This window comes from Balearica regulorum, chromosome 5, assembly GCF_011004875.1.
Source record: "Balearica regulorum gibbericeps isolate bBalReg1 chromosome 5, bBalReg1.pri, whole genome shotgun sequence".
In the NCBI taxonomy this organism is placed as follows: domain Eukaryota; kingdom Metazoa; phylum Chordata; class Aves; order Gruiformes; family Gruidae; genus Balearica; species Balearica regulorum.
The window spans coordinates 19,697,287-19,712,119 of NC_046188.1; the positions used below are offsets into that span (position 1 = coordinate 19,697,287).

A 14,833-nucleotide genomic window follows, 5' to 3' on the forward strand; every position below is an offset into this window, starting at 1 on the left:
GCCTGAAGGTAAAAGGTGGAAGACAGAGTGTTGCTTTTGCAACATTTTCCTGCTGCTGAAAATTGGAAATATCAAAGAATCAAATCACAAAAAATGTAATGGGCTGCTCTAGGAATTGAGGCAGGGAATAAAAAGACTGATCTTGTAGAAAAGGAATAAACTGGACTTCTGAGTACAGTGGCATTAAATTTCATGCATTCCAGCTGGAGAGGAGCATTTGAATGGAAAAAAGCAGTGCAGGATGTTGAGGCAGAAGTAGAAGGGGCCAAAAACTACTATGTGAATGGTGAAGTGAAATTCTTTACAAAAATAGTTCTATTTTAGATGCTGTAACTTTAAATTAAAAGAAGATCTTATAAATTCCTTCCTGATGAGATAACATGGCAATGGTTGTAGTGTACAGATGGTGCAGTTTATTTACTAACTATATTTTTTTACGTCAGTTGGCAGTAACATTTTAGTAGTACCTAAATATGCATCTTAAGTGCCTCTCTCTAGGCATCTGTGCTGGAAAATTCAGGCCGTGGTTGCTTTGAACTGCTTCAACTGCTGTTTTCTTTAAAACCTTATAGGATGGCTGTAAAAATAAATATCCTTTAGCAAAATCAAGAGGGACTGTGTTACCCTAATCTTTATTACAGTTTAGGTGGAAGGGAATGGATTTGAAGCATTCAGTGAAATCAGGTCAAAGTTTGAAATAAAAATATCAAAATAATGTGAATTATTATAAAACACTTCCTCGATGAAATTAACTCAGATCAGAGATCACAACATAATAAAAGGACAGCTGTCACTTCCAGCTTTCTCAGGTACCTGTTCGTTTTTAATTACTTTTTGTCAATTCTAGAATAAACAGTCTCCTACTTGAGGGTTATTCTCTGTGTTGCTGAATGTTCGTATGTAATCTCATGCCAAAATATTTCATGCCTACTGTTTCACCACTTCACATGTCTATGCAGGACAGATTCTGATCTATACAGGTAACGTGCAGAGTGAAGTTTGGCTCAAAGCACGTCTAGACAATATGCACTAGATCATAATGCCACAGAATAATAGATTGTAGGTTAGTTCCTCAGTGAAAGAACTAGATGCTCTTTACTATTTGTTTACTTTTGAACACTTTACTGAATAGGGGCTTGAATCTAAAATGCAGCGAACAGACCTGCCATGGTGTTTGTGACTTATCCTTTATTGGTATTGCCTTCATGAAAACAAGTTGTGTCTTTGAAAGCACTGCTGGCAAAAGTAACAGTAGAGTCTCACTGCAAAGGGAGGTGCTGCAGCTGTGGTGGAGCTTCTGCTCTTTGTTGGCTTTGAACTGCATTGGGATGTATGCCTTCATGCCTTACGAGTTCATGTTAAGTGCTTAAGGTTTCTTCCAGGTCCTTTCTGATACCCTGTGTAGGACACTTGATCGATGAGGAGCCAAGCACTGAAACTTCGGATTGTAGCATGAAGCACTGAATTTATAGACAGCAGTCATCTGTTAGAGAGAGCTGTGACTGCTGGCAATTTTTGTCACTTCTTTTGTCACTCTCCGATGTTGCCTGTTTGAGACTTCGACATACTCTTCCTTCTTCGTACAACACCCACAATCCTTCCTTGTCTTTGTTGTTCCTTACTTTCTTCTTTCACTGGGAATGTTGGGCATCTTCTACTTCCCACTAGCAAAAACTGAACATACAGTTTGAGTATGCAGTCAATTCACCACTTTAATTAGTAAAAAGAAACCAGAATGCATTCATTTAAATACTTAATTTTCTAAACTCCGAAACTTCGTACATAGTTATTTTTAACCTGGTTTCCTAGGGAAGGATGTTCCTGCAATCATTTTTCACTAACCACCCACTGTTAATAACTTCAGGAGCCCTTGTATTGATCACAGACTTAAGGCAGGGCGGAGAGCTCAGTTACAAAATCCACAGCTTCACGAATGCAGACAGGCAGGTGGAAGGGAGAGGATCCAGCTCCCAGGCTGGTCAGGCTGCCACGCGAGGTCAGCCCTTACCATCAGAAGTGAGAGAATCTGCATGGAAGAAGCTTCACAAAGATGCCAGCTGCGGGAAAAGGGCCGTCAGCACAGGGTCACTGGTGGGTACCAGGAGTCTAAGCAGGAAATGCCAGTCCCAGCAAAGGCGCCTTTCATTCGCCTGCTTTCAGTGCTGCTCCTCGTGACTACTTCTTGGCTCTTCTTGATGTCATACTCAGGAGAACACCTCCAAGTAGCGAGTGTAATCGCTGCGCAAGAATGAACTGGCCTTTCGGTTTTCCCTTGGACGTTGCTTCTGCACCTCTTTGTGGGGTCTCTGCTAGCCTTCGGCCCTTGTCTTCCTTGTGCACCCAGTCCCTCCTTTTTTCTTTTCTCTCTGCAGGACAACCCAAAGCACCCTGAGTGCGTGTCTCCAAGCCCTCTTACCTCTGCCAAGGCATTATGGAATAGCTGTCTGGTTTCTTCAAGAATATAGCAGTAGAAACAGAGCTAGACACCATAGCAGGTGTGGATGGGCTTGAATCATGCTTGTGCTTTGGAAAACAGCTGCTGTGGATGTAGTCTTGTGCTGTAAACAGCTCGCCTTAGTGTCGTGAAGTCATTACAGAAACATGGTGGTACCATTAGTGGTCCAAAGGCTAAGAATGCACCTTTCAAGATGAACTGGTTACATCAATTTTATCTCAGAGCACAGAGTTCGTTACACTTAACAAAACTCCAAGTCAGGGAATGTGTTTTTTCTGGTTATGTCCTTTTATTCTTTCAACAGTAAAATTAACATTATGCTACAATGTTACCCACTGGTGAGACCTTATCTAACCCAAAACAAGAAAACAAAATTTAGGAACAGCTGATCAATGCTGAAGATGGCTGTACGAATCACGATACAGTATATTCAATTTCTAACAATCTTCTGATTTTATGCTATGAAAGAGATGGAAGAATTCTTGTTTGGTTTGGCTTTATTTCTCAGGCTTCTTTGGTTTTTTGTCTCGCTTTTTAATGTTAGATAGATTAGCCCTCTTTGGTTTGACTAAAGAGAAACTCCATGTGTGGGGGCTGTGTTGTACGTGGACCCAGACCTGCACCATGGCACGTGTTCAGGAGTGAAGCTGCTTGGACATGGCACTTTCAGCGCAGATGCTTGCCTCAGGAATACTGCTTTTGATGTATCTTCAGACCTGAAGATGAACATTAGTTGGTAGAGCTGCTTTTCTTGGTAGCCTGCTGGTGACTTTTGGAAAAGGATATGCTGACCTGTCCAGACAAGCACCTGCCTTCCAGAACATGGGCACCTTTTATAATAATTTAGTCTGCTGCTGCTTCAACTTTAGTTTTACACCCGTGACACTGTTGCTCTGTTTACTGTTTCAGCAATTAAATAATAGAGTAGCCATTAGAAGTGTGTTTCCAGTTATTGACAGAAAAATAGTACATACTTAAAACTAATAAAAAATCCCTTTTTTTGTAATCAGTCAAGCAAATTTCTGTTTTGCTTAAGCAGATACTGAAATCTTCTCTACGTCATTTATATTGTTAATAAATTGCAGGACGTTATACCACATAACGTTACTGGAAATAGGTATGAAATATATAAAGGTACAATATACATATATTCTTAACAGCGAAAAGTAATTTTCTGACATAATAGCCAAAATAAAGTGCCATGAAGCTATTAGCAGTAAATTGAATTTTTTGGTATGTAATTTAGTATAAATACTGACAAGCTGACAAAAAAAAAGAAAACCCAAACAACACACGTATACTCATTAGTCATTCAGTTTAGCAGCACAGAGGCAGCAGTCGGCCAGGGTGTGCGTTTTTATGTCTGCTTCGATTGCACACTTCATTTATTTGGACATGGCATGGGCGGCTTTCTCTGTCATACGGCATCACTGCACGATTAGCAAGTTGTGCCCCAGGGCAGCTGGGACGCTTTGCTGGGGCAGATGTTCTTTTCAGCTTATTCAGTGGCTGTTCTGGGGTTGTTTACTGTTGTCATAGCTACCTACATTTCCATAGCAGCCGAGCTGCTGTGTGTGAAGCCAGTGAATATAGATATAAAAGGATCATATTTTGTTCTGTCTCTATAACTTACCATCTGTCAACTGACTGTTCGTGATGGATTCAGAAACCAATTTAAGAATAACAGCAGCCGGCTGATGATTTTTGCTTATATTAAAGTGACAATGGATGAGGATGCAAATAAGTTGGTGCTTCAATGAAATGCTAGTTTCTTTTTTTTTCCCCCTTAATTGTAGCGGTTTGGCTTCCAACACTTTCTCAAACATCTCTGAAATCCTTATCAAGAAATCGAAATGACCGAGTGTCATCTTCTGTACTTGCTCAGGTGTAGGTGTTCCTTACGCTTTCCCACTCTGCTGTCTGCTCATCCCTGTGTGTTGATTCTAAATTGTGATGTCGCACCTGCTTTCACAGATCCTTTGTAATGAAATCTAAATACTCAGAAATCTAAATACACAGAATTAAATAGTGAATTCATGAGGCTAACAGCGAAGATATCATGCACACACGATTATGGTTTGGTGACATTCATCACTGCACTCTACTTAATAGTAGCAATGGGATCACATGCAAGTTTGGGGGTAAATTCAATGTCTGATCAACAAGCCCTCTGAATAATGAACTCTTAGACCTTTACACTGCAGAGATTTGGTTGAACCTATAGTTTAGCAACGGGGGCAAGAAGATTAGCCCAGTTGTAAATAATGTATTTATTGGTTGATTTTTCCAGATCCTGACATTGATGCTGCCACTGCCATGATGCTTTTGAATACTCCCCCTGAGATACAAGCAGGTTGTGAGTAGATATTTCTATAGCATATAGCAACATAGACATGTAAAGTTAATATTCTCTTTTATAAGTATACAGCGTACCAGATAAAAAGAAGGATTTAATGAAGAACTATAACTTCCCTTGTAGACCCTTACACTTCCTTGACCCTTAAATGAGTATAATTTTGTGGTTCATATTACGTTCTTTGTTACATGAATAATAGTAATCCATGATCTCTAATGTAAAAGAGGGGTTATTGTTATTCATGACATACACATAATTGAGTAACATACTATTATCCATACTGATAGAAAGACCTGGGGCAACAGCCAGGAGAAAGGCAGAGAGAGAAAGAGCAAGAGCACGAAGGGTACATGGCATATGGTTTTGTTTTCATTTTGTTTTGATTTGACTCCCATCGTGTGAGTTACCACAGCCATCTGGATACTTTCCATTCACTTGGGCACTCTTTCAACTCTTTCCTTGCACACATCCTGCCCCTTTTGCTTTTTTGCTCTGTCTGATGCAAGGCAGTAGTCAGGCTCCGGGGAGCAAGGAAAGGTCTCATTTCCTGCCAATACCATCCTCCTTGTCTGTGACCAGAGCTGAGGCTTTGATGCTGTGAATTAGCAGAGCACTGAAGGGGCCTCGGCCCCCACTGTACTGAGCTTTGCAAACAGGGCAGGAATCAGCCTGCCCCACAGAGCTTGCAGTGAAGGTATTAGAGGAATCTGTAGAGGAATACAGCTGCACAAAAGCAGGGAGTACAAGAAAACAAACATATCGCTGGTCAGCAAGCACAGTAGTAATGCCAAGTGACAGGCAGCTCTAAAAAAATAAAGGCAGAAGTTAAAATAGAAGCCATTATCAAGCCTGTCTAGCATCACCACTATTGTTCTAGCTCGGGCAACCAAATCCAAATTCCAGGGGAAGCCTTGATTCGCACTTTGATACTCTGCCTGGGGAAGAGAGTCAATTACCATCAAAGCATTTCCTATGCAGCCAAGGAAGGCTATTGTCAGGCTGCTTTGTGACCCTGCCAGAGAAATGCCTCTTGAGAAGCTCCTCTCCGGAGAGAAACTGCCTGTTCTGGAAAGAGAGAAGAGTGGTCCTTGTCCTCCTCTCCTCGACAGCCTTCAGGGACTGTACACAGTAAAAGGGCGAGCAATCCCATCTATGTGTAGGTAGGAAAAAGGAAAGTTTTTTTCGGGGAGAGGAAGTTATCATTGGGCTTAGTGGGAAGAATAAAAGGAGAGATCTTCAAAGGATCAGAAATTTAAAGAAGCCAGATTTGTGGGGTAGAGAAAAGGGGAAAAGAAGTTGGGGTAGGATGAGAGTGCAGGGGTAAAAGGGTATGTGAGAGAGGGAAGGAGACAGAAAGCAGTATGTGCACAGAAAAGGATGGGGAAAACACAGAATAATCTGAACTCCAGGAGGAACTGGAGAGCAGGAGAAGGTTGCAGACAAGAAAGGGAGGAGATCCATAGATCCATAAACACACTGCAGATTTTATCACATGCGCATGTTTGCCGGCATTGCAGGTGTGTGCGTGTAAGTGATTTGGAGACTTGGGCACTGTCATTTCATAGAGATCATAGTTAGCAGGTTGGCAAATGCCTTATCGTTATTTTAGTTTGTAGAGATTGCTCTGAGGAAGGAAATTCTAGCCCTCTACGAGTTTGGCATATCTCTCCCCCCACGTCATCTTCCTAGTGGGCTGTTGTGTCAGGACGTCAAAAGTGAGAGGGAGACAAAAGCAGAAAGATGGCTCCTCGTTCGCATTGCTCCTTCCTTGACATCTGCAAGTACCGAGGCCTTCCTCTGTGCCTTTAAAATGGAATGCAGGGTCTGCTCAGAAGTTCATGAATCCTTGCAGATGTTGAGTAGAATTGGCTTGTGCCAGGAGGAAAGGGCAGAAGTTTTTATCGTAACCTCAGAGGTCCTCTAAATTACAAAGCAGAAGTACTTTTTTGTGTGTGTGAATGGATACCTGAGGAAGTAGATCAGCCTGTCCTGAATTGCTGTTGGGTCTCACTTATCTACCATGTTAGGAAAATCTCAGGCAACTTAAAGCAAATTAATTACTACTGCACATTAAGAAACAATTGCATGAAAAATTGCATTTAAAATTAGCTTTCAAATAAAAGGCAATTGGGCTATAAAAATTTCATCACAACACTGAGCATTATAGAAGCTCCCAGTGCATTCTCTGCTGTGTCAGTGACTACAGTGGTCTGTAAATCAAGCTATGAATGATCAGGGCAGTAAGCACGCTGGTACTGTTTGATCCCTTGAAAATTTAGAGTTCTGTTTGTTGTATCACACTGTGGTGTCAAACGTGTGTTCAGGCCATCAGGGCTGCAAAATGCCCCATCTTCTGAAGTCCAGATTTGAAGAGGGAGGGACATAGTTTACAGTTTGGCCACAGGTGGTAATACCTGACTGAAAACACCGCTTTGGTCTGAGAGTCTGACTCCGAATGTGCCAGTTACTTCCACAACAAAGGCGGTCAGATAGAGGCAGAACCTCAGTATCATTTCAATTATAACAACTTGACAAGTCAGAAAGTTTAAAAGTCTGATCCATTAAGGCCTTCGTCTGTCCTACAAACATTTAAGCATCATTGTGAAATGTGGACACCTCCAGATTGTGAGAGAGTCTGGATTTGTGTTTGTGGGGATGGTTACATGTGTTGGCTTTTGACTCTGAAGGCATCTTCTTGGATTAAAAGCTGCCTTTCAAGCTGGATAAAAATCTGTGCTTGTCTAGGCAATGTGAGTGCTAAAAGCATCTTCAGGATGAAGGTAGCTGCAGCCATCATTCAAAGTCTTATTAAAATTTATTCTTTTAATATAGTCTGTCAGAAAGGAATCCCATCTCAGTGGCATGAGAAAATCCAGAGTAAGCGATTCCTGCTTTGTAACAGATTGATTAATTAGCTTTATGGTTTTAAATGACCATTTAAAATTCCATACCCATGTGTGAAACACTGCTAACAACCACACAGGAATTCTAAAATCAGCTTTTGCTTTTATATGAAATCTTGAAATGTTGTCTAAGCTGGCACAAACATTGCTTACCCTTTATCCCAATCACACTATTGTAGTTTTCATGCAAAAAAAAAGGCAGAATAAAAGAGTAAAACACCGTTACTAGGATTATTTTGTATTTGTTTTATAGACTCATGAAATTGATTGTTCACGTTATCACTAAAGGTTGGAAATAATGCAATTATAGTTGGGGTGTTGACATCAGAAATCAATTTCTCAAATATTAACACTTTACAGTATTTTCACAGACCAAATACTTCCAGATTATAACTAAAAGCAGAAGTTCAAAGTAGCCAGCTCTGTGCAAGACTCTACTGAAACATACAATCCAGCTGGCACCAAGAGTAAAGCATGAAAGATACTGTGATATGCTAAGAAAGGGCATGTAAGAACATAGTTTTAATACTTTATTTTCTTCAGTTTATGGAAGTCCTTGTATTTCATCAAGCGTTAAATGGTTTGATTATGTTTAAAAAAAACCAGCGACTGAAACACCTGCTTTCTTCAGTAGCAGCTATCAAAATCACAAATACTTTGGATTTCATTAGTAGCCAGCACATAACTATTCCAAAATTACTTGCATTGAAAACTGTATTTGAACCTGCAGGGGACTGGGTACTGGTTGAGCCACCTTGGGCAAATTGCATCAAATTTCTGGGCCTGTTTTCCCTGATGGGAATCTAATTCACGGAGAGGACAAAGGAGATGGTGAGCAAATGGTAGAGCTCAGTGTAGAAGTCATGGCTACTAACTCAATGAAGCCAATGGGTTACTTTTGTACAAATGTAACATTGTCAATACTTCAATTCTTACCAATGTCTTGAAAGTAAATGTTAAGCGCTGTCGCTCCAGTGTGGCATTCCCAACTATTAAGAGTGTAGTGCCCTGGGCACATCGTTTAGTCTTGCCAAACCATTGTGCTTTGCCATGAATAAAATGGAGATTGGTTTTGGTGGTTTTGCAGTGTGTTTGGATTGCCTGAGATTCAGTCACTGTAAGCATTTTAAGTAGCAATACCTTCTTAATCGGTGAGGTCATTCTGAACTTGGAACCATTTGCCCTTCAGGAGGGACCAGTAAGAAGGGAGTGTGTGTAGTGTATTGCTGCTGCTGCTAGTGAAACTGCTGCAGGCAAAGTGATTGTACTGGAAACCTTGATTTAATTCAAGAAGCTCCTGACTCAGCGATATTATACATAGCTTTGAATTCATGAGTAGTCCTTTGCCTTTTGCTGCATAATTTGGGAATTGCACGCAAATGTAAGTACATGGCTCAAGCTGAAGTTTAATACTGCAAACAGCTATAAACAGTGCTTGCAGTAAGGGTTTGGTAGCAACCAGGAAACTGAGAGTCTTCTCCGCTCTGAACATCCATCTTCTGATTTTGGTCCTGCTCGCCACTACTCACCCAGGTTAGCTGCAAAGCAGTGGTCTTCAGGAGACTTCGCAACACTGGTTTTGTGGGTGGTTCCTTACAGGAGACTGAAGCACTGCGGTAAAGACATTTGGGAAGATACGAGCATGGAGTTTTGCTGGGTGCTTCTAAAAAGCAGGCTTTCTGAGGGTGAGATCAATGTCTCTCTGGTGTGGAGATCTTTTTTAATCTTTGTCTCAAAGCATATAAAATCCAGAATAGATACATATATTTTAAATTGGTAGGAGAAGTAATTCCCAACAGAGATCTACTAATACTGTACATCTATACTTCTAAAATTGTACCTAGTGAAATTTGCTTTTTAAGCTAATGCAAGTAGATTGTATATGTGGAAGATATATTTACAGGAATCAAGACAAAAAATTGATACAAAATTGCCTTAATAACAGACAGAAATCCTCCAAATAGGATCAAATAGAACATACTGTTTTCTTGGGACATTTTTATCGTATGTGAAACTTGATAACTGTAATGTTCTGTTTGTACTGCTTGTGGACAAGTCACTTATTATAACTTATTAGACAGCTCCCAGCCTAACTTTGTATCAGAAAATGATAAATCATTGACAGTAAAATATTTCATAAAGCTATTTTTGCTGACAATTCTGTATCAAAATGAAAATTGGGAAAAGACATTTTCATAGGGTTGAAACTTTCCATTCCATTTGCTGGGATTTTTTGGGGAATGGCATCCTCAACTTCCATAAAGGAGGATTTATTTTTTTTTTTTACTTTAGTGTTTCAGTATTAAGTCATTAAAGTGAGGAAATAGAACTGGAAAGAAAACTTGGTTTTATGAAATTCTTTCTACTTCTTTCTCCCTACTCGTATTTTGATATAGCAGCATGGTTTAGTTTGTTGTTGAGCAGTTCCAGCATCAGCAAAATGAAGAATTGCTAGCCATGGTTTTCTACTTAGACAAAAAATAATTCGGAAGATCGAATTATTTTTATTAAATGTCCTTAGACAAGATATGAGTGTGATAGGATTATCAGGATACATTTCTCTCCCCCCACCTCAAGTTTTTGTTTAAATGGCTTGTTGGATGTATCCTTGATTTGCAGTTTGTTAGGACTACAGACTGTGGGATTTAAGAACTGTAAAATTGTCCTTGAGCAATAAAATAGAAGAAGTTAGGCAGATGGCATCAAATTTATGCCTGGAATAAGAGAGTTGAAGTGAATAAAGTTACACATTTGGCAGATAACATTTGCTTTTGGCAACTTCTATGTCCCATCAATTATACATCATTAGCAATTTACTATTTTCAGTTCTTGTAGCCTGAGATAAAGTGTTCTGCTAAACACTGTCCTGCAAGAGAGATGGGCAGAAAAAAGCTGAAGCTGACAGATATTAGTAGAAAGTCGGTATCTCTTGTCTATAATGATTTCTTCTGTGCTACAAGACATGGGTCAGGGAAGAGAGCCCCGAGATAAATGCATGTGCCACATGGTGACAGAAGAGGCAGAGAACCAGTCTGTCCCTACAGGATACCTTCATACTCCGCTTTTTTAAAGTTTGTTTTCAATAAATACTATTCAGTCTTCCTCACTAGTCTAAATATTGTCTACCTTGAGCAAGACAGTTTAATGACGTGTATGCTTGTCTCCCAGGTGACAAAAAGAACATGTTTGTTACCCCTTTTTAATTTCCTTGATTTACAAATCATTGTCAGTGCTGATATTTCATTTAACTTCCACATGCCAACATTTAACCAAGAAGTTGATTTCCTTATTTAGTGAGCTGTTGGGGTGTCAGTGTGTCTGATGACTCTGTCCATTGAGTATTTCCTCCATCTTTTCCGTTTAAATTTTGCCAAATTGCTGTGTTGTGTGTTAGACAATCAAATCTTCAGGGAAGGACCCAGTCTGACACAGGTTTGGTTGTTGTGAACATCTTGCATGCAGTTGTTAGCCCAGATGGGTGAGGGAAGTTTGCCTCACCTGCACACACACTTGCAAGAAAGAGATGGATGCGACCTGTCGAGGGGTGTGATGAAAGAAGTCCACAGTTTGGGATATTCTACTCAGCTAATGTGCACACAAGGCCATGCTCTGAATTAAAACAGTCCTGCACTGGCTGTGGTGTGATCACGTGGCCTTTTACTTATTTCCCACCTTCAGAGGCTGGGTACAGGCTACAAAACAACATTGGATTTTTGAGGGGTTCTGTTGGATCTTTTTAACACTACCTGAACGTAGTGTTTTGATGGATTCAGATTATGGTATGTTCTCCTAGATGACATTCTCTTTATTGTCTGTTAAACTGCAATGTGAAAGTTTGCTACAGAAGACAGATTATTTTCCCTCTTGGAGAATTTCAGAGATGCAGTCTTGATTTTTGGTGCTGGATGCATTGCTTCTCTCTGCTGTTAGCTGGCGGAGACTTGAAATGCCAGCAGAGCCTACTCAGGTTGTGGAATTCCACCAGAGCAGCACAAGATCCAAAAACTATTTCCCCATTCGATTAGGGCAGATTTAAAACCAGTACACGGTTTAACTCTACTCCAGTGGAAGTATTTCCTGGGTTTAAGCTTCCTGAGAGCATACTGAGATTCAGTGCCTCCTTGAAAACATAGCAGTGATGAAAGCTGAAAGGTGAATAATGATTTTGTTGTTTTAGACACTTTGCGTTTCACTAGGAACATTTTGTGAAAGAGAAAACCTTTATCAAAGAGATGCACAGATCTTTTTGCATTGTTTTCTTGAGCTGAGTTTCTCAGACATAAACATCTCTTGGCACTTGCACAGAAAAGGTGTAAATTACATTTCACACTTCTGCCTAGGAATTGGGAACCATGTAACCTGCCTGTACTGTTGGTTAAAGAAGCATTAGAAAAGAGGAGTCTGGACTGTAAGGTGTTAGTCCAGACTGGCACTGATTGATGATATGGCTTAAAGTAAATTATCTTACCTCCACACCTTGAATCTTCAATCTAAAATATAAATACCTCACCTCAAAGTATGGTTTTGAACCATAATTAAAGCTTGTAAGGCATAAATGTATCTTTGGAATAAAAGGACCACATATTTTCCAGTAAATAATCCACAACCCTTCAAAAGTACCAACATGTGGAAATAGTTCCTTGGATAACAAATAACCGTCTTCAGACAGCCTGCACAAAGGCAAGGAAAGTGTCTGGGTACCAGGGACAATGTATTAGCAGTTTATAGACATAGATTTTTTTTTTTTTTAAATAATTACTGTCATTTTGGGAAGGATGAGTATTGATGCTTTAAATGTTGTAAATAGAGACGTGTGAGTGATAGACATCAGTCTTACAGTGGCACATTGGTTATGTGGATAACTACAAATTAATACCTTCTACCATTGATTCATTTTGATTCTGCTTTTCTTTTTAGCTTTAGAATGCTGCAGAAACTAATTTACCAGCAAGTTGTGGTGTTTGGTATTTTTTTCATTATGGGTCCAGATGTTTACTGAAAGGATACACTGCATCACCCAGTGTCCTCCTTCAGCTGATCCCCTGCATACAACCTTCCTGTTTGTCTGTCTACATAACTTAACTAGTGATGTAGTGGTATTGCTGCATCATAATTCAGAGAGTTTGGGGGAAAAAAATAAAGATGAGTAGCAATAACAGTGCTGTTGCAAGCTGAAATAGTTATTAAATTCTGAGTGGTGATTTCAATATACAGAGCTGTGGTGTACTTGAGAGGAAAGTTAGAATCATAGTTAAGGCCTCTTCTGGCACAAACAGTCCTGTTGGAGCCTTGCAGTGAGTGGTGGCATGCTGAACAAACCAGGCATAATGGAAGTGAATTTCCTAGGCAGAGTAGGTACCAAGTTGTCTCTTTGGGGATATTTTCAGAGGACAGCAAACTTCTCTTTTTTTTTTTAAACAGTTGTTATTTCTTGAAGGGAAGATGAAGACAGTGTGTCTGTGTGTGTGGTGTGTCTCTCTAAGCTATGAGACTTGGCAGTGTATTTTATATATATGGGAGTGCAGGTAAAAAGGGAACTTGGAGAAGGTGAAGAAGGAAAGACTTGAGAAAATATTTTTAGAGAAGTGATGGGAAAGTGAACTAGATTTTTAAAAGAAGCAATGGGAGTTGTCAGTAAAGCAGAAAGAGAGGGTAGGAGAGGAGAAGGGATAAGCATCAGCTAACTCTGCCAACAGAGCAGGATAGTTAGGTAACCATGGAAAGAAGAGTTTGGGCATCAAGGAGCCTGTTGCTCTCTTTTTGCAGTAGAACTTTCAGTGTGTTTGCTTTGAAGTTTTACAGGAATATATATTTAGGCAACATCCATAGCCAACTAACACGTGGCTCTGTGTGTAAGCATAAATGTTTCATTTTGATATAAAACTCTTATGGTTTGTATCAGAGTAAAGAGAAAATCCCCAGATCTTTCTTGGTCAAAACTTCTGGTTCATCTTTTAACAGGACTTTGTAAACGTAGAGAAACTGTACTGTATAGTGCAGTACAAAATCTGTCCCTCTTGAAAGCCTGTTGGAAAAACCATGCCCATTGGAAATGATGTCTTTTTATTGATCTTTTGATATTTAGCAGGTTTATCTGTGACATTGAATTTACCTGTTAACTGGGCATTTTAGGTTAGCCATATCCTTGAGCAGACTGCTTTTCTTTCATGACACTCTTATTTTGGCCATCTTAAGGTCATGCTGTTGAAAGAGATATAATAAGAAATTCATATTTTGGAGTTTTTAGCAAGATAACATCCCTCTACAGTATCTACAAACCCAAACACCGGAGCACTGAAAGCCTGATAGTGTCCCCTGAGTAAAACAGATTGGATCGATTTCTCATAACCTAGTGCTAGAGGAAAAAGTGCACAAAGTAGTGAAGTATAAATAGCAAAAAGCAATTTTTAAATTATTTTGGTCATTGAAAGCTGACCCTAGTTGTTATAAAGTAGGTTCTGTAATTTTAGCCATTTGAGGCTGTACTTAAACACCTAAATATAAATGACCTATTCTTCAGAGGTGCTCAAAAGCAAGGGTGGGTATAATGCGGTGACAGGATTTGATTAGCGGGGTGATGTGCTCTCACCAGCAGGAGAAAGAAGGTTATTTTCCCAGAACTAATCTGTGTGGTCCAGAGTGAAGCAAGGTGAGCATCAGGATAGCAGGAAGGGAGGTGTGGATCTGGCTTGGTGTTGATAGCAAGTTGAAATGTACCTCAGCAGCTTAGAAATAACGTACTTCTGAGCCTATATTTCTCTACCTTGGAATATACTAATATTTTCAGCTCTGAGTGTTTGAAGTTGGGCCTGTAAAGTGTATGTGTTGATTCTTAGGCTGAATGATTTTTCTGGTGTCCCTGTAATTTGTTTAAAAATAAAATTCTGTAGGTGTATATAAAGTGATATGGTTTATATTTATCTTAATTGCATTTATATAATATCCATATATTTAAAAATGATACATCCAGAGTAGTGATCATAATTCTCTTTTTGGCCATTCCCCATCAGGGGAAGTTACGGTATGAACAATGACTTATAATAAAGAATAAGTGAGTGAACTGGATAGCTTTGGATGTTAAAGAAGCAAGTTGGGGTTGAGGCTGTTACTGTTCCATCC

At 39.7% G+C, this 14,833-nt stretch overlaps 1 protein-coding gene across 5 annotated transcripts in view; it reads left to right on the plus strand.

Moving 5' to 3' along the window:
* Positions 1 to 14,833, plus strand: part of FOXN3 (forkhead box N3) — a 213,632-nt gene that overhangs the window by 179,748 nt on the left and 19,051 nt on the right. For 3 of the 5 annotated variants that reach the window (XM_075753727.1, XM_075753726.1, XM_075753728.1), the window contains exon 5: positions 4,746 to 4,811. The exons of 1 other annotated variant lie outside the window; for it this stretch is intronic. In XM_075753727.1, coding sequence (XP_075609842.1) covers positions 4,746 to 4,811 — 66 coding nt within the window. The remainder of the gene's footprint in view (positions 1 to 4,745; positions 4,812 to 14,833) is intronic. One more of the 5 variants, XM_075753729.1, reaches the window with a different exon arrangement.